At 51.1% G+C, this 17,979-nt stretch overlaps 1 protein-coding gene across 8 annotated transcripts in view; it reads right to left on the bottom strand.

Moving 5' to 3' along the window:
• TPCN1 (two pore segment channel 1) overlaps positions 1-17,979 on the bottom strand; it is a 51,148-nt gene that overhangs the window by 3,279 nt on the left and 29,890 nt on the right. For all 8 annotated transcript variants that reach the window (XM_017645034.3, XM_036993222.2, XM_017645033.3 and 5 more), the window contains 21 exons: positions 17,596-17,684; positions 16,792-16,826; positions 16,227-16,285; positions 15,878-15,977; positions 14,167-14,283; positions 13,788-13,912; positions 12,912-12,960; positions 12,450-12,513; positions 11,366-11,410; positions 9,264-9,320; positions 9,129-9,182; positions 8,197-8,269; positions 7,131-7,238; positions 6,036-6,107; positions 5,410-5,499; positions 3,944-4,059; positions 3,093-3,139; positions 2,478-2,546; positions 2,239-2,323; positions 1,247-1,386; positions 969-1,049 (listed from right to left, as the gene is read on the bottom strand). In XM_017645034.3, the coding sequence (XP_017500523.2) occupies positions 969-1,049; positions 1,247-1,386; positions 2,239-2,323; positions 2,478-2,546; positions 3,093-3,139; positions 3,944-4,059; positions 5,410-5,499; positions 6,036-6,107; positions 7,131-7,238; positions 8,197-8,269; positions 9,129-9,182; positions 9,264-9,320; positions 11,366-11,410; positions 12,450-12,513; positions 12,912-12,960; positions 13,788-13,912; positions 14,167-14,283; positions 15,878-15,977; positions 16,227-16,285; positions 16,792-16,826; positions 17,596-17,684 (1,675 nt within the window). The remainder of the gene's footprint in view (positions 1-968; positions 1,050-1,246; positions 1,387-2,238; positions 2,324-2,477; positions 2,547-3,092; positions 3,140-3,943; positions 4,060-5,409; positions 5,500-6,035; positions 6,108-7,130; positions 7,239-8,196; positions 8,270-9,128; positions 9,183-9,263; positions 9,321-11,365; positions 11,411-12,449; positions 12,514-12,911; positions 12,961-13,787; positions 13,913-14,166; positions 14,284-15,877; positions 15,978-16,226; positions 16,286-16,791; positions 16,827-17,595; positions 17,685-17,979) is intronic.

The following is a 17,979-nucleotide window of genomic DNA, read 5'->3' as shown; positions in this document are numbered from 1 at the left end:
CAGGACTGAATGGGCTGAGTGACTGGCCCAGGGTCACAAAGCCAGGAATCAGAGCCAGGTTTTGTGACGCCGAAGCTCACATTAGTTCCACATCTCTGTGACGCCAAGCTCAGCGAAGCACTATGTATTGTACCCCTTGTGTTTTTAGACAGTACAGGGTCTCTTCTGGGTACTGCAGCTCCTAGCCCTGCGGGCGTGGGCACTGGTCACCCGTCCAGTGAGACAGAGGGCTTTAGCCACCAGAATGCCACACAAAATAGCCTGGCCCCTATGGCTGGCATGGGAGACCCTCCTCTGAGCTCAGGACCCCAAGGTGGAGGAGCAGAAGACCCAGAGCAAGGCTCACACACTGGTGGCCCATGGAATCTGTATGGAATGCAAAGCTCCAGCCCATGTGGTATTTTACAAGATATTCTGCTTAGCTGCCAACATGGAAAGATTGGGAGATTGTGTAAAATAAAAAAAAAAAAGTGACTTGTCCCTTTTCTTCAATTAGAACAAAAACAACAAATAGTCAGAAAGCCCGAGAGCCCTGGGCACAGAGGGCCCATCCTTCCTGGCAATGTCTGGCGGCTCTCTTTGAAGGGTCTTGTCCTTTCCAGCTCACCGTGGCCCCTCTATTCTCCCTTTGCCCACTGTGTCTCCTGCTGCATACATTTAACTTGCAGCTCAGGCTCAGAGTAAGAAATCAAGATGAGGTACTGAAGAAAGAACAAGGCAGAGACACATGCAAAGGACCACACAGAGCCACCTATACTGGGGAATGGGTCAGGAGTCCAGGGCTGGGACCTCTGCTTCCCAAACCTTCGTCCCAGCTGCCACTGGCAGTGGTCCCAACAGATGCTCCCATACTCCCCACAGAGCCTCCCCCCTGCTCAAGATAGGGACTGGAGAGCAGCTCCCCATCAGCAGTGGGGAGGACCTCTCCCTGGCAGGAGCTGGGGGCAGCATGTTCAGGGGGCTCCTACCTGAATCTCCTCTTGGTACATCTTCAGGCTCAGATCGCTTTTGGTCCTCGATCTCCGTCCCAGAAATACCAGCGTGTTTTGCTAAAGAAGAGCAGAGGCTGGTAGGGACCTGCCCATGTCAGAGCCCGGGGACCTGCCTCCGCAGACCACACCCACTCCTCTGGCTTTTCTAATAGTGCTACTCAAAAGTGGCACCAAACGTGAGGGGCTGGACAGTAGGGGAGGGACTAAAGCTAAAACCCGCTCCCTCCGTGGGACGAGGCCCTGCTGCTCCCCACCTCGCATCGCTCCATCTGGGAGAGGATCCTGAGCAGCTGGGTGATGTCTGAGTTGGCTCCCCGCACCTCCCGGTACAGTTCCAGGACAGCCAGCAGCTCGTCTTTGGAGAATTCCTTCTCAAGGATGATGCCGCCATCAACTGCAGGCGGGGTGGGAGGGAGTGGGAAGGAGCCTGGGTCCAGGGCCCCCCATCTGGCTTGTTCAAGCTTGACCATCCTCCCTGCAGCTCCTTCAGAGGCCCTAGGGTTCCCTCCCTGAGCAGAACTCCAGATCACCCCGCCTCCTGCCATGTGGACCCCGTGTCCCTCCCCTCCCCTTGCTGTGGATGTCAGGGGCGCTGCCCAGATCAGGAGCTTACAGGGGACAGAGGGTTTCGGGAGGGAGTCTCTGAGCAAAAACAATGGTCAGATAGTCTGATCCGACAGAGATTTGGAAGCAAGTTAAGTAGGTACATGGCAGTCTGATGGAGAATCTGCAAAGAATGAAGAATCAGTATGCAGAAAGCTCTGCGATACCACCTGGGAAAACTGAGGCAATTACTAAAGCTGGATCAAGTTGCAGAAGGAAGGACTGCTGGCTCTGCAGGCAACAGTATCTGCGCCATGTAAATCTAGAACCATAACCTGAACACGTTCTCTAGAAATGTGTAGACAATGACTCACAAGAGGAACAGCTAGGGGAGGCAGGGGAAGCGGGACAGAGGGCTGCTGTGTCCACCATCAGCCTGTCTCTGCCATGTGATTTTTCTTAAACTATGACATGTGTTATTTTTAAAGATGAAAATGAGCATTTTTCTGTCCTTAAATAATCTGAAAATCAATGCAAATGGAGATCCAAAAAAATAAGCCACAGAGGTAAGATGAAATGATAGAAGGTTGGGCAATTAGCAGCTGAACTGGACAGTCAAAAAGCCAACAGCTTGCCAGCCAGCCAGCCAGCCAAGCAGACAGATGAGCCAGCAAATGCTCCTGCTCTAGCTCCTTGCACAGACCTTCTGAGTCTTGGTTCTTGCGGCTATAGTTCATTCGGAAGACGAAGGCCTCGAGGATGAAGGCTACAATGATAGTCATCACCACCTGGTGGGAGAGAGGAACAAGGGCACGTGAGCTGCTGTGGGGCCACCCACCCAACTGAGCCCCCAGCTCCCTGCTGAGATGCCACCCTGTGTGTAGGGGCAGCTGGAGACTTTGAAGATGAAGGACGAAGGTCTTTCTGTGGCTGGCGACTTACCATGGTCACGATGTAAAAGGTCATGAAGTAGAGGCGGCTCCAGTGCGAGGTCTGAGAGGTGACGCCTTCCTGGAGACAGAGGGAAGCAGCCAGTGAGTGAGAGCTGGGTGGGGCCGGGTTGCTGTCCAGCTGCTGGCATTGCAGGCTCTTTACAGTCCCTTCCTGATTTGCCTTTGGTTGTGGGAGACATAGGAGGGGGACTTCGCTCCCCTAGGTCTAAAAATTTCTCTGTGCTGCATAAGGCCTGGACACTGCAGCGTGGCAGGTTCAGGACTAACATGGCCAGTCTTTGTCTCAAGTAGGGGTGGCACTTGGAAGAGTTTAAGGAATGGAAAGCAAAAAATAACAAACCAACAACCCTTGCCACCCTTTCTTGATTGAAAAGTCTATCCCACATTGGTGGGAGGACAGAGACCCGGAGGTGAATGGGCATCTCCTGGCTGCTGGGGGACATGTGGGGTGCAGGGACCAAAAGCCAAGTTCAGCAAAGGCAGAGGGATTGGCTCCTGGGGCCCAGCTCAAACTGTGGCCTCCCTGCAGGACCCCAACCCTGCGTGACTCAGGATCCCACCCCTGCAGGGAAGACACCCCCCAGGGGATGACCAGGCTCCTTACCATGATGATGTACCAGTTGTTGACAACTGTGAGCTCAAACAAGGTCACTGCCAAGGGAAGGGAGAAAGAGAAGCATTTTGATCAGACCTACTTTTAAAAAGTCAATTTCAAGTGGACTCTCTCTACCTATCCTGGGTACCCTGCGTTAAATGATGGTGTCCCCATCTTCCAACTTGGGCTGTGAGCTCCAGCAAGATCAGCCAAAGCTCCTGAGTGCCCGTCCCACAGGGAGTGCTGCCATCGTGGCCTGTCCCCAAAAGGGTGTGCCCTCCACCTCAGCAGCTCTGAGTGACTGGGGCAGGGCTGGGGGGCGGTACTGGGGAAAGAACACCCAGACCTTACTTGGTGTAGATCTGGGAGGCCATGAGGGGCTCCCCTTCCTACCAAGAGGCTGTGGCACAGCCTCTTCTCTCTACCCCCTGCACCCCCAGCCTCTCCACAGCCAGGAGCAGAGCAGTGTGGGTCTCAGCTGGGGCAGAGCAAGGACACTATGGCAGGTGGGGTGGCTGGGTCCCACCCAGCAACTGTAGTGTTTGGCCAGGAGGTGGTGCCTTAGCATTGGGACATGTTCCTCCCAGCAAAGCACTAAGCTTTTCTGCTCCCTGATACTGAAAAAGTACCAGAAAAGGAGTAAAACCTGGGTGCTGAGTGAGTCCTGGGGTCTGGCCTGGACTGCACCCCGAAGGCTGGGCAAACCACATGCTCCATCAGGGCCAGACAGAACTCGAGAAAGTGGCAAACAGCCTGGGAGGGAGAAGCCCCACACAGCTTTGCTATGCCACATCTGGAAGCTGTGGTACAAGGGCAGCATGCCCAGGAATGTCCCTCCAGCCTGTGGCTTCTGCACTCACCAAAGCTGTTCAGGATGTTGTCAAAATTATTGAGATAGTAGTAGCCTTCCTCCACGTCGGTCCTATTGCCCACGGTGTGGTTGAGCCAGCGGTAGGCATCTGCCACTGTGCTCATACTGGCCGGGGAGACAAAGGGCAAAGGCAAGGTCACCAGACAATCAGTCTCCTCAACACAGAACAAAACATTCAAGCAAACTAAGATCCACCCAAGGAGTGTCCCCAGCCCAGCCCACACCTATCGTTACCATGCTCCTGGTTTGAGGCGAGCTCCAGCTCCTCTCACCAGCAGGTGCTGGTAGGAACCCCGGTTTGCCCCCCTTATCTGCCTCCACTTGGTGGGACCTGCTCCCTCTCAGCTGCCCAGGGAGGCGCTGCACAGAGGGGTCAGCAGAGCTGTCTCTGCATCTCCCCAACCTGGGACCTGCTCTTGGGCCTGGGTACAAGGCAGCAAGCCAGGGAGGGAAAGCTCCTCCGTGCCTTTCTCCACCTCCTGGCCACAGCATTCTAATCGGGTGCCCTGTTCAGAGTCTTATTTACTACTTTCCTTCCAATCCTTTATGGCTGAACTGCTAAAATCCATGTTGATATTTCTACATGTCTCCACATCCCCTTGTTGCCACAAGGCCCCCAGGGAGCTTGTTCAGAAGGCAGGGTCCTGATCCTCTTGCCAGACAAACTGTATCAGATGCACAGGGTGGGGTCTGGAGTTTGCATTTCTGAGCAGTCCCCCTCGCCCCCACCCGCGATTCCGATGTACCCGAGAGTGTGCGACCACGGCTATTGACTTCTGGTTTTGTGCTCAGCTTGACACTCAGAATGGCTACCAGTGTCTCTAGGAGGCATTTCTTTACCAGTGCTTGAGGCCATAAGGACCTAATATTAAAGAGAACACTGGGAATCAAGGACTAATGGCAGAGTGTGCTGACTTCACTGTGGTAGCCTGGAGGGAGGGAGAAGGGAAGGGAGAAGTCACGGGAGGCTGTACCCCCAACTCCGTCCTGGCCCCCAAAACCCTCCTGCAGGCGTCCGTCGGTCTTATCCTAACAGGCTGCCCCTAGTTGCATCTGCCCTCATCCCCAGCCACACTGGAGAGAACTGGGAGGAAGCCCTGGACTTGGATCTTAGGCCCCAGGCTACCCCTGGTTGTGGAGCAGCCTTTAGCCCTCGGCCCAAAGGGTGAGCTGATCTCGGCCTGGCAGGAGTGTGCTTGGGGGACAGGGACACTTGCTCAGATGTCCTCCCTTCAGAGACGACCTCTGTTTTGGGTCCCTCGCTTAGCTGCTACACGGAGCCACCCCCGAAAACCAAGGCAAGGCCATCCCCAGGGCTCTCATGGTGCTGGGGCTCAGAGGGCCGTGCCCCCAGGGACCCCGAGGGGCTAGTCGGTGTGTTGTCCTGACTCGGGTCCTCCAGCAATCCCGGCTGCCCAGGACTGGGCAGGGCTGGGGACCCCGCTGCATACTCACTTGCAGCAGTTGGGGTAGAGGACGCCACAGAAGAATTCCACGCCCACGATGGCGAAGGAGTAGTAAAAGATGAGCAAGGTGAGGCCCAGGCTGCAGAGGAGGGTCAGAAGGGACAGGGTGACTTACAGCCAGGCAGGAGACCAGCTCCTCCAGCAGCCCCGGCATCCGCAGACCCTCTGAGCTGACTCACGGAGAAGCATGCCCCTAGCCAGGTTTACTGACTGGAAAGTGCCTGCAGGGAAGGGGCCTCAGGATTCAGGTCGGGGGGTAAAAAACGGCTTGAATCAGGACTCCATTAACAGATGCCCCGTTACCAGAGATTCACCCCTTACCTGTGAAGGGAGACTCACAGGTGACCCCTTACCTGTGAATGTAGACACAGGTGGTAAGTGAGTTGACAGCTCCCTGCCCTCCCTACTAAGTGTTTCAGACTGGTCAGTGGAGGAGAGTGGTGCCAGGAAGGCCTGTGGTGGTCGAGATTTCAGTCTCCTTGAAGACCCGTCAGACCCCTCGATTTCAGGCCTTTTCGGGACTCCTCCTCTCCCCCAACTACCACCCAATTGCCCCCCACATGGGGCACAGGCTGCACGATGCCTGGCCCTGGGGGCCCAGAGGCAGAGCAGTACCTGGCCATCCGGGGCAGCAGTTCAAACATGGTGTCCAACACGTTGCGGTAGCGCTTTTTCAATTTGAACAGCCTGAGCAAAGGAAGAAGGCCCGGCTGCTTTCAGTGCGTGACGGGGCCCCTCGTCTACCCAAGCCCCTCCCGCCCTTGGAGCCGCCAGTCCAGCACTCGGCTGGGGTGACTCGCACAAGGTGGCCAGGACATCGGGGCGGGAGAGGCCCCTCCCTGAGGGGATGCCAAGCCATGCCAAGCTCCTCAGTCTTACTCGGGCGAGGCAGCAGCAAGTGGTCACCACAGTTTACAAATGGAGCAGGAGGCTCAGGAGGCGGTGCAAGGCCTTGCTCGGGACAGTGTGGCAAAACCCAGAAAGAAGGGAACGGAGGCCCCCGCCTGCAGAGGAGCTGAGAGGCTGGGGGCTCGTCGGGGAAGAAAGGGCAGCGGTGCGTGGGGAGGAGGTTGCCGTCTGCCTGGTCCCGGCCACCACCAGTGCACGGCACCACAGTCTCCTAGAGAGACACCACCCGGACCGCCATGGCACACCTCCTCCTCTCCTCCCAGGAAGGACGGGATGGGATGATGGACACCCAAGGGACCTCAGCTGTCTATCAGGAGGAAAACCAGGCTTCTGCAGACAGAGAGCTGCGGATCCCTAAGGAGCAAAGGACACGTCCTTTGCCTAAATGACTTCCTGCAGTGGTCCCTGGAACAAAGGGGGAACCAAATGAGTGTTTTTCTTGCCTGGAGGCTGTGTCAGAAAAGCACAGGGGACTCAAAAGTCCCTTTGGACCCTCAGGGGCCGTGGCCAGAAGGTTTATGACTGAGCATGTGTTTCTGTGGCTGCATACACCAGGCGCCAAGTTCACCTGAGCTGCAAGCCATGGTTCTCTTGCAGTTAGAGGCGATTGGGTCCAGTGCTGTGAGGAGGCAGGTGGTCTGCACACCCCCACGGGCAGACAGGGCCCTGACTGCTTCTGCAGGGTCGTGCCGTCTGACATCAGGCTTCTGAGTCCTCTGACTCATTCCAGTCATCTCCCAGAGCAGCCCCAAGGCCTGTCCCACCCTCCCCTGCCCATCTCGCCCCTACCCCAGTCCTGACCTCAGCAGTTGGAGGGGACGCAGGACTACTATGAAATAAAAGGGCTCCATGTTGAGGGACAGAGCCAGTAGTCCCAGGAAGGCGAACACAGTGACGGAGAAGTCAAACCTAGGAGGAAGGGGGAGAAGCTAAGGTCCACTGAGCCCCTCTGAGCTTCCCCCCTACCAGCCTGCTGGTCCCAGCCCTGTGCTGTGTGCCCCTCTCCAAGGAGTCCACACACACCAGCCACAGCAAAGCAAGAGCGTGGCCCACAGAGGCCTCTGCCAACAGGTCAGGAAGCAGCTCCTGCCGCCTCGGGGTTTCTGAGGTTGGCTAGGCTGGCCCCTGTCACAACACACTTCTCGGGGGTCAGAGAGGCCCCAAACCCCTCCTAAGGGTCCTGGTCTCGTGGGTACGCCAGTGACAGCTGACCCTAATAAGGTTCCCAAGGGAAGGAGCAGGATCAGCAGGTACGATCCCACCTGGAGACCAGCGGACAGGGTCTCTGCAGACATGCGCTAAGACCCGGAAAACAGCCACATACATCTCACTGTCCCCCCAGACTCTCCTCTATTAACCTGCTTTACTCTCCTGACCCAAGGCCCGGTGAGTATAGCCCGCTTTCATGGGTAAATTAACTTTAACAGGCACTAAGTGACTGCTTGAGGTCTCAGTGGAACAGGGAGAAGGGCCACTCAGGTCTCTGCACTGCCACCAGCTTGCTGCTGACCAAGGCAGGTAGTGGAACTTCCTTCTCTGTGGGCATCATGCTTTTTATGGAAAAAAGCACTTAGTTGTCGGGGTGTGGGGGTTAAGTGACTCAGGAAGAGCCAGTCAGCCCAAGGACCCCCGAGAGGCCATGTCCAGGAGGACTAGCAAGGGCAGCCTGAGGGAGTGAGACAACAGCCTAGCCCCAGTGAGTTCTGGGCTCCAGGAAAAACTGGGCCAGGACACAGGCCTTGACCTGTCCTCGGGGCTTCCTTCTGCAACTGCAGAGACAACGTGAGTGCATTGTGGGTGTATAGGGGGAGGATGCAGGACTTTTCATTAGTCTCAGGCACGGTTAAGAAGCATGCTCTCCACTTACAGATTCCATCCAGAGGACAGGTATTCAACGGGGCCCAGGCCAGCAACCTTCAGGAACAGCTCCACCCCATAGACTGTGGATGGCAGGACGCAGTCAGCAGCAGCCTGTCCCATAGCCTCTCCCATGCCTGTCCCAGCACTGTTCCTCATTCAGACTCTCCCGAGATCTCCAACCTCCCTCACAGGCTGTGCACCCTCCAGGCCATATCACACCCATGCCCCCCATGACAGTGTGGGTTTGGGGAGGAGCCAGGCCCACATGCTGGGACCTGGGGCCACCTGCTTAAAAGTGAAGCACCACCCCCACTTTGAGAATGGCCCAGACATCTGTCTGTCCATCCAACAGGTATGTCCTGGGCACCTCTTCTGTGCCAGACATTGTGCTGGGTGCTGGGTGCGCAACAAACAGTAAGCAACACAGTGTGGTGCCCGCTTGCATGGAACTTAGTGTCTAGATGGGAGGAAAGAGTATGGATGGGTAAATGATGATGCAGTGCGCTCAGGGATGCTCAGACACAGAAGGAGGAGGAGGAGGACTGTCAGGCAGAGCAGTATGGCAAGAGGCCCAGCATGCCAGGTAGAGCAAATAGCCTGTGCAAAGTCCCTGGGGTAAGACAGGGCACTGGAGAGTGGGATGATGGTCAGGAGGGCTGCAGAGTGGAGTGAGGGCAGCTATACTGGCAAGAGAGGAGGGCGAAGAGGAAGGTAAAGGGGCCCCATTTGGTCAGGTGGTATGAGTTACACACAAGATGGGGAGGCCAGTGGAGAACCACAAAAGAGTTTAAACAGGGTGGGATGGAATTAGACTCAACTTCTGCTCCATTCTCGCTAAGCTTCCCTGTTTTAGAGAAGAGCCATGAAACCCTAAACTAAATGAAAGTGCTCCTTGCCGTTTAGGACGAGCAGTTCAGCAAAGCTATGTCAGAAACTTACTAGTCAGAAAGACGAGGTAACTCCAGGGCACATGCTTGGAGAAGAAGTTCCCATCTGTAAGAAACAGAGGCAACAGCTCAAAGAGGAGGGCCAGGTTTGCCCCCAGGACATGCCAGTTCCCTCGCCAGGGCTCACCTTGCAGCATGAAGGTCTCCACGAGGATCCAGACCCCATTGACCGCCACCACCAAGTCTACAATAGACAAGCCCATAAAAGACAGAGAAAACACAGACAGGTGCAGAAATCTACAGGTTGTGGCTACAGCCCTTGGTTAATTTTGAGCAGCTCCCTGAGAGTGCGGCTGCTCCACACACCCATATGGCAGGTGATGTCTTTCTGCTTAGTGCTTGTAGCTTACAAGCTAAATCAACCAGTGGTTTCACTTAGAAAACAGTTATGGGTTTCTAAAACACCCTCTATGCCACCGTAGGGATATTGGTTATGATGTTTCAGTAAGACCTATAGATTATTCCAAGCTGGTATAAGTGATAGACAATATATAAATGGTTTGAGTATTAAAACATTTTATTTTCCTTAGAGATGTCTGATTTTAAAATGACTGCATGAACTAGTCAGCAAAACTGCATATGCATTTGGCCTTTCACTTCTAGGGACCCATCCCAGGAGATATTAGCAAAAACACAAAACCACATATACTGAAAGCTGTTTACTGAAGAACTATTTGTGATAGCAGAAAACCACAAACAACATATATGGTCAACTGGGAACTGGCTGAATAAACTTAACATGTTCATGAAATGGTGTACTATCAACTATAAGAGAAATGAAGAACAAGAACACCTCTATATATGGAGTAGCCTACAGAATATATTGTTCACTGAAAAATGCAAGGTAGGAAAGAATACATAAAGTATGCTATTGTTATTTAAAACAAGGAGATATGCATATATATGCACCTACCTATATATTTTTTTTAAATGGAAGGATAAACAATAAATGTTACCCACTAGGGGAGGTGACAGGGTGTAAATGAGACATCCTTGAATGTATTTGATTTTGTAGATCTGACATAGAACTATACATATGTATTTTACATCATTTTAAAACAAAATTAAATGTAAAAAGCAATCCCTAAAAGTCAAAAGTAAAATGAAGTAAAGAAACCTAAATGTATATCCCATTGATGAAATACCTACAAGGAGGGGAACTATTCCAAGTGACCTTAAAACACAATAATTTGAGTAGTATTTTAAGTAACTGTTTTGGGGTTGTGCTGGTATTGTTTTTCAGAGTCTATTAGGTGTGTACTGTTGGATAAAGCAAGGGAATAATTACATTAGTGTTGCTGGGAACCAGGACTTTTAAGACTGCAGGAATCTAGATACAACAAAATGACGAAGTTAGGTAAAAACCCTTTAGTCCGGAATTTGAATTAGAAATACCAGGATAAACTCACAATATAGTTGATCTTTAAAAACCCAAATCTAACCTCCATCCATGGAAAGGCCTAGAAACAGTAACCAACCCAAAGCAATGAGTACATCTAGCAACCCAGATTGTGGTCTCTAAATATCATTTCCCACTAAATGGAACCATAGCTCCTCACAAAGACCAAACCCAATCAAGCCTCTAGATGAGTATTGTCCAAGAACTTCCTGTGGCAATGGAAATGTCTCACATGTGCCATCCAATTGGTAGTCATTAGCCATATGTGGTTACTGAGTGCTTGAAGTGTGCTATTACTACTGCATAACTCAATTCTTAATTTTAGTTAGCTTCCACATGTGGCTAGAGGCTACCACACTGAACGATACAGCTCTAGATAACTTCTGAATTACAGGAAATCAGCAAGAGAGGAACATGAGAAACCAAGACCGGAAGAGAAACAATATTGTTTCTTCAACTAAATATCCCAAGAGTCAGAAGAGGGATGGAGGAGGAAGCTACAGATTAAAACAGACTTAAGTGATGTCTCAGCCAATCACACTCTGTGCTTCTGGAATTTGCTTCCAAACACTCTACATCCTGAGAAGAGGTGATGAGCTGGGGCGAGGATATAAATGGACAAGGAAGACTGGCCATGGGATGATAACTGTAGAAGCTGGGTGATGAGTACATGGATGCTCATTATAATACCCCCACTTTTACACATGCTTAGAATTTTTTGCAATAAAAAGTCAACAAAGCCACAGGACTAATGCCTTGTTCCCTCTATCCCTGGAACACTAGAAGACTCAGGAGGAGAAAAGGGGCCTAGAGCTATATTTCATACTTACACATGAAATACTGGAAGGCCTTGGACTTCACAAGGATATTAATTCCTATTTGAAGAGAAGAAATGTTAACATGGAAATTTTCGTATACACGTGCTCCTATCACACTTCACACATGTTGAGTGACCTGGGCATTTGTGCCCAGGGGTGAAAATAGAAAGGTCTGTTCTAACAGTGACACCCACATTTGTGCTAAGTAAGACTGCTTTGAATACAGCTGCTCTGTGGAGAGCTGGGCAACCCAGAGCCAGGATAGAGCAGAACAAAGCTTTGCTGACCACTACAGAAACTGAAAGGCCGCTGGCCTAGACCCGGGACTATTTATTCATCTACTTTTCAACTATCATCCAGTGGAATAAAAAACCCTCAGAAGAATATGGAGTGACAGCTGTGCCTAAAGCCCAAGCTGTGGGAGAAATCACAAAATAGAATATACCATCTTTATGCTTGTTCATAATGACTCAGATCCAGGCTGCGGGCTTCTTGCACAAGAAAATCCCTGTGAACTAACAATACTCCCATGTGAAACTTTAAAACTGGCGTCAAATTAAGGGGTAGCTATTAGATAAATAATATGGGCACTCCAATTTTTAAATTTTGAGTTTTTCACTATGCAAGCATAATAGAAGGGACTGCATACACCGCTACACATACTGCCACAGAAGGGTGGTCAAAATATATTAGATAAAAAGGCAGGTTTAGAACAGAATATATCAAGTAATTTCACTACTTTTTTAAAATGCACAGAATAACCCACGATGGAAAGAAACACAAGAAAATTAACAGTTGGCTATCTCTACATGGGAAATTTTAATTTTCTTCTAAATATCTGACTTTGTAAATTTTCTCCAATGAATAAACATCCCACAAATGTCTTTTGGTTTGGTTTTTAAGTTACTGATTTCCATCCTAGTCCAACACTTATTCCTCTGCTGTGGCAATCACACTCCATCTCTTTTACACACACAGACATTCAGACACACACACACACGCATCCTCTGAGCATGCTCTCCAAATGCCCATCTGTGGTCTCTAGAAATCTCCATTTGTCCCCAGCACCAAGACACCGCATTCAGGTCGCCCTTACCTTTGAAGATGAGGAACGCTGTCCGGGGAAGCTCGTCAAACCAGTGCTCTCTGTTTTTCTTTGCCTGGCCAGGAAACAGGGCCATGGGACAGAAGATATCAAGACCACTGACCAGACTAGCCCTTCCTTGCTCCCCGCACTAACTTGAAAACACTCAGGGATCTAAATGACAATAAAGACGCCCAATATTTACTGAGCATTTAAATGGGCCAGGCACATGCATTATTTTTATGTGATCTTTGAAATAACTGTAGGTAGGGACTCTTGTTACCCCATTTCCCAGGTGGGACAAGCCTTGGGAAGGTTCCATAACTTGCCTGATGCCACACAGTGACTAATGGGGTCTAACAGAGGCTGGGTGTTCTTAACCAGATGTAACAGCAGATGCAGGGCCTCTCAGCCTCACCGCCACCCCATGAAGCTGTCTGCCCACCTCCTCTCTGGTCTCACAAGAGCACTCACCTTCCACTTCAAGGCAGCAACTTCATAGATATCATAGAAGTCCTTCAGGCTGCCATAAGCAACATGAAAAGGCAAAAAGATCAGAACACATTCACATTGAGCTTCAGTTCTTACTCACTACCTGTGGTCACCCTTAAGCGGTAGGGGGGTGGGGGCACCTGGGAGTCCCGCACATCAGGACCCTCATCTGCAGGCATTTGATGTCCTTCCCCCAGGTGCTATGAATACTTAATCCATTTAGTCTGCTCTAACTACTGACAACGTGGATCCTCCCAGATTAGTGTATTTCCTAGATGGACAGGGACTGAGCCTCCTTTAGCAGAGGACTTAATACACCTGTCTCTGCCTCTTTTTAAATCAAAAAGAAGGGTTTTGGTCATGAGCAGTCCTACCTAGACTGACCCTGGATATCTCAAGGCCAATTCTCTGAGGGGGGGGTGTGGTGTGGTGTGGTGTGGTGTGGTGTGGTGTGGTGTGGTGTGGTGTGGTGTGTGTGTGTGTGTGTGTGTGTGTGTGTGCGTGTGTGCGCGCGTGCACACATGCCCACATGTGCTCCCCCTGATGTGGATCTGCTCACAGTGAACTGCCCCACTGCCCCACCTCCCTCAGGGCTCAAGGGTGAGCAGCAGGCCAATCCATTTCAAGAGTGAATGTGTTCCTTTTTGTCAAGATAGCCAGCCTGAATTTATGTTGGACTCTTGTCACTTGCAAGTAGAATCCTGATGAATGGTCTACATGTGTAAGAATCTCTGTGAAGAAAACTAAAGGCTCTAACAAGTCTCTTTGCCCATCCACCACCTAGGGCCTTCCTATGCCCCAGCTCCCTCTCATGAATGCCCTGTCGGGCCAGCTGCTCTGCCTGGCATCTGTTCTTACCTAAGCAGAGATGCGTTGCTCTGATTCAGGGCCTTGAAAGTAAGATAGCGCTCCCCAGCACTCATCCGGGGCTTGTAGAAGCGCATCAGGCCTTCGAACTGCCTGTAGGAGATGCCGGCAGGCCTCTGAGTGATGATGGAAGATGGCAATGTGGGATATAGGAAAACACACAGAGCCCAATGCCCTTCTCTTGCGGGCAGCCATGCCAATGCCCCACACAACACAGGATCCTGGGCACCCCACTCCTTCTTGGTATTCCAAGGGCAGGACTCCTGGTTTCTAAAGCTGCTGGTCCCGCTATGCTTAGGGGCTGTTCAGGGAGAGGGAGGGGGAGTGGGGACTAACCCAACCTCCCTGACCAGCCCCCACTCCTCCCTACCCGCTGGCTGATGAGCAGGCAGTAGGCATGCTGGATGGCGGTTCGCTTATGCAGCAGCAAAGACTTGAACTTGTGTTTCTCAATGTCATTGAAGGTGTCGAAAACCACGGCCAGAAGCTGTGAGGCAAGAGCAGAGACTTGGCTCCCCTGCATGGTGGGGCCTCAGGGAGTCAGGGAGTTTGTTCTTTGCCTCCAGAGGGCGCTTTTCCAGTCACCCCAGAAAGGGGTTTGAGAAGACCCTCCTGCCTGCCCCTCAGTGGCACAGGAAGTTTGTCTCCAAGTCTTGCAGAAAAGGGTCATTCACTGCCTCTCATAAATTTTCTCTCTTCAGATACATGAAGACACTGTTATCATTTTCCCCAGCTTTCTTCTCCACTTACAGCTTGCCCTTGGCTGGGCAGTTTTTTAAGGGAGAAGAAAGCTGTTGAGAAAAACAGCTGGGTTCAACTCCCAGTTCAGCTCAGTACATGGCCAGTGGCTTGGGAGGCGACTGTGTGTCCATCCTGTGCTCTCTCACCACCCTCAGTGCAGGAAGAAACATCATTGCACCAGATGCTCCCTCCCCCATCCCCTTTTCCCCTCTCCCGGTGGGTCATGGCTTCAGGCATGGCCCCCCGCAGTCAGGGTAATGAGGAGGCCTGCACTGAGAGCACAGCCTTGCATAGCTGCCTAATGCCACAGTTAGCAGATTAACAACACAGGGTTCGTTATCAAAGCGCAGTGGGGGAGTCAGGGGCAAGAGCTGATTTGAAGGAAGCCTTTTTGGAAACACTTATCTTCCAAAAATATTTTGAGGGAAATCTTTGTCCTTACCATCCCTTCAAATTTTTCCCCATTTTTCCCCTTTAGACCAAGGGTGGGTCAGCAAACTTTCTATTTAGAGGGCCAGATAGCAAACATTTTAGGTTCTGAAAGCCTCTGTTGAAACTGCTCAGCTCTGAGGTTATGAGATCAGCCATAGGCAAGGCATAAACAAATGGACATGGCTGGGTGCCCATAAAACTTTATTTACAAAACAGGCAGTGGGCTGGCTTTGGCCAGCAGGCTGTAGTTTGCTGACCCACGCCCTAGATTTTTACAGCTCTAGACAGATTACAAATTAAGGCACATCAGTTACACTACATTTTATGATTCTAAACTAACCACTGCATTTAAGAACTATAATGTGTATGAAGAGATATCCAACATACTTCCTTCTGGTTCTGATGAATGTAAAAGAAAATATTTTCCTTTCTGAGACTTCAAATTTTTAGGAGATTCCCAAGTCTACCCCAGAGAAAGGATTTTTCCATTTCTGCACTGGGCCTGACTGCAGTGACTGGTGTGAGAATGATCTTCAAAAGCATAAATTTAAATGCAAGACCTGATAAAAGCCTCTCCCTGATTAACTGTGGCATTGACGTACAGTCTTGGCACTGGCCTAATGGCCTAGTGTCAGCGGCGATCTGCTGATGGCAGAGCATTTCTGGTGGCCAGCTGAGCCTCCACAACACCTCCAAAGTTCCAGTGTGTCCAGGCACTTTCCATTCTCCTTAATGGAATGTGTTCTGTATTGAGTCTTAATGGCTTGTGATAGAAGGGGTGGAAAGACACCAGACATTCCTGGCACCTCGGTGCAGGAGGACGAAGTGATTGAGAGCAGGTGCTCTGGATCAGACCAGCTCCCCAGCCCCATGAACTGTGCAGCTGCAGGCAAGTCATGGTCACTCACCAGGTTCATGATGAAGTACAGCTCGATGGAGAGGTACACAATGAAGAAGACACAGGACCAGGGGTTCCGGGAGTAGGAGGGCATCATCACATCTGGGAAACTGGATTTTTCAGAGTATCACCCACAGGGCCCTGTGTTGGCCTGTCTCTGCTTCTCAAAGGCCATCTCCCTTTTCTGCCTTCCCAGCCCCACCTCTCTTCCCCTACTCTTGATCCATGGGCTTCAAGCCTATCAGGCCACTGCCACCCCTCAGTGAGCCCAAGGACCTGCCGAGCTGATGTGTAGTGCTCTTGGGAAGACCCAGGGCCACTGACAGAGGGCGGAAGCCAAAAGCAGAACACCGACTTACTTGGCTGTGGTGAGAAGGACAAACAGACTGACGATGCTGTCCTCCAGGGTTCTGAAGTACTGTGTGGGGAACAAGGGGAGAACACACTGGCCCAGTCCGAGCATGCACACCGGCCAGGAACAGTTGCAGGGTCCACCTGGAGGGCCCTGCCCTTCTGCTCCCCACCCCACTGACTCTGCCTCCTTCTGAGGAATCCCCAAGGGGTGTCAGAGGATGAGGAAAGTGGAGTCAAGGCCTCTGCCTTCCTGAACTCCATGCTTCTTGCAGAAGCAGATAACTAACTTTGGGATTTATCTCCTGGAGAATCATGTCCTCCCCCAAAATGCTCCGATGTTCCAAATCGGATGCTAGAAACACGCCTTCAGGGGCAGGAAAGGGGAGTCCCTCAGTGCTTAAGGAAGGAAACGGCTCATGTCTGGGTGATGGGAATGTACAGGTGCGAATGGCTATGAGGAGAGGCCAGACAGGGATCCCTTCCTATAGTGGTGGGATCAGTCCAGCCACCTCGTCTGAGGGGAAAGGCCTCACATAAAGGAAGAAACAGACAAACATGGCGATTACTTACGGGGTCTGAAGGATTAGGGGAGAATAAGTAGAAACCTAGAAGGTGATGGAAAACAGGTAGAACAAAAGGGTTAGAACAGAGGACCAAACCAGATGTCAAAAAGATTGGACAAATAAATGCTGGAAATCTGTCTTTTCATGTAAAAAATCTTGTTTTAGAATGTTGGCCTTATCTAAAGAGGCAAGGCCTCCTCAGGGTTAGAAAGTCTTGCTTTGATCTCTAGTACAGCTGAAGTGTGCAGACCTGAATGTGCTAAGCATACACCAGAGACAAACTCCCATGCATACACACCAGGAAATGCACGAAAGTTTGCACTGCAGTGTGTTCTGTAATAGTGAAAAATGCCCACCAAAGGAAGAACAGATAAATCTGGGTATGCTCACATCCACTGAAAACAAACAAACTAATCTACATCTATCAATATGGATAAACTTCAGAAGAGCAACTTGCATAAGTAGACACACATATTAAGTAACCATCCATGTAAAATTTTTCAATATGCAAAGCAGTATCATTTATTATTACTGAAGAAAACATAAATAAAAGTAAAACTATAAAGACACACATGCCAAGGATGAGTTTAGGACAGGGGTACCTCTGTTGGAAAAGGAAATTGAGTTCATGGCAGGATGCAAAGGTGGCTTCTGTTTTATTTCCAATACTTCACTTGCTAAAGTGGAAGCCATGAGTGTTATTCATACAATTAGTAAAACCTTTCCGAGTTCAGGAAACGGTCAAAGCAAGGTTTTCTTCAATTGTATATTTGCTAGAGACTATCTGGCTCCTGGGGCACAGGGAACTCACCAAGGATGGCGAAAATGATCATGAAGAAGAGCAACAGCAGGAGGATGTCCATGAAGGGCGGCAGAGACTGGAAGATCTGCCGCAGGTTGCTGGGGAGAAAGGCAAGGCCAGGTGATGAGGGGCTTCCTGGGGCAGGTGGGCCCAGAGAAGTGCAGCTGGGACTCCACAGTGGGGCATGCTCCTGTTGCAATGGGGGCCAGATGCTCCTGACCACGGAACACCAAATCCCACTGCGCCCTGGCCTGTGACATCACGCTTAGTGCTTCTCTAGAAGACTTGCACTCAGAAGGTGAGGTGACAAGGAGGAGTGGGGGCAGGTGTGGCACGCACAGCCATCTCCTCCTGCTTACAGAGCACAGGAAGCAAGTGCCCTGCAGGAGACAG

Source organism: Manis javanica, chromosome 15, assembly GCF_040802235.1.
Source record: "Manis javanica isolate MJ-LG chromosome 15, MJ_LKY, whole genome shotgun sequence".
Lineage (NCBI taxonomy): Eukaryota > Metazoa > Chordata > Mammalia > Pholidota > Manidae > Manis > Manis javanica.
The sequence above is the reverse complement of the archived record's forward strand: the minus strand, read 5'-3'. Positions and strand labels throughout refer to the sequence as shown.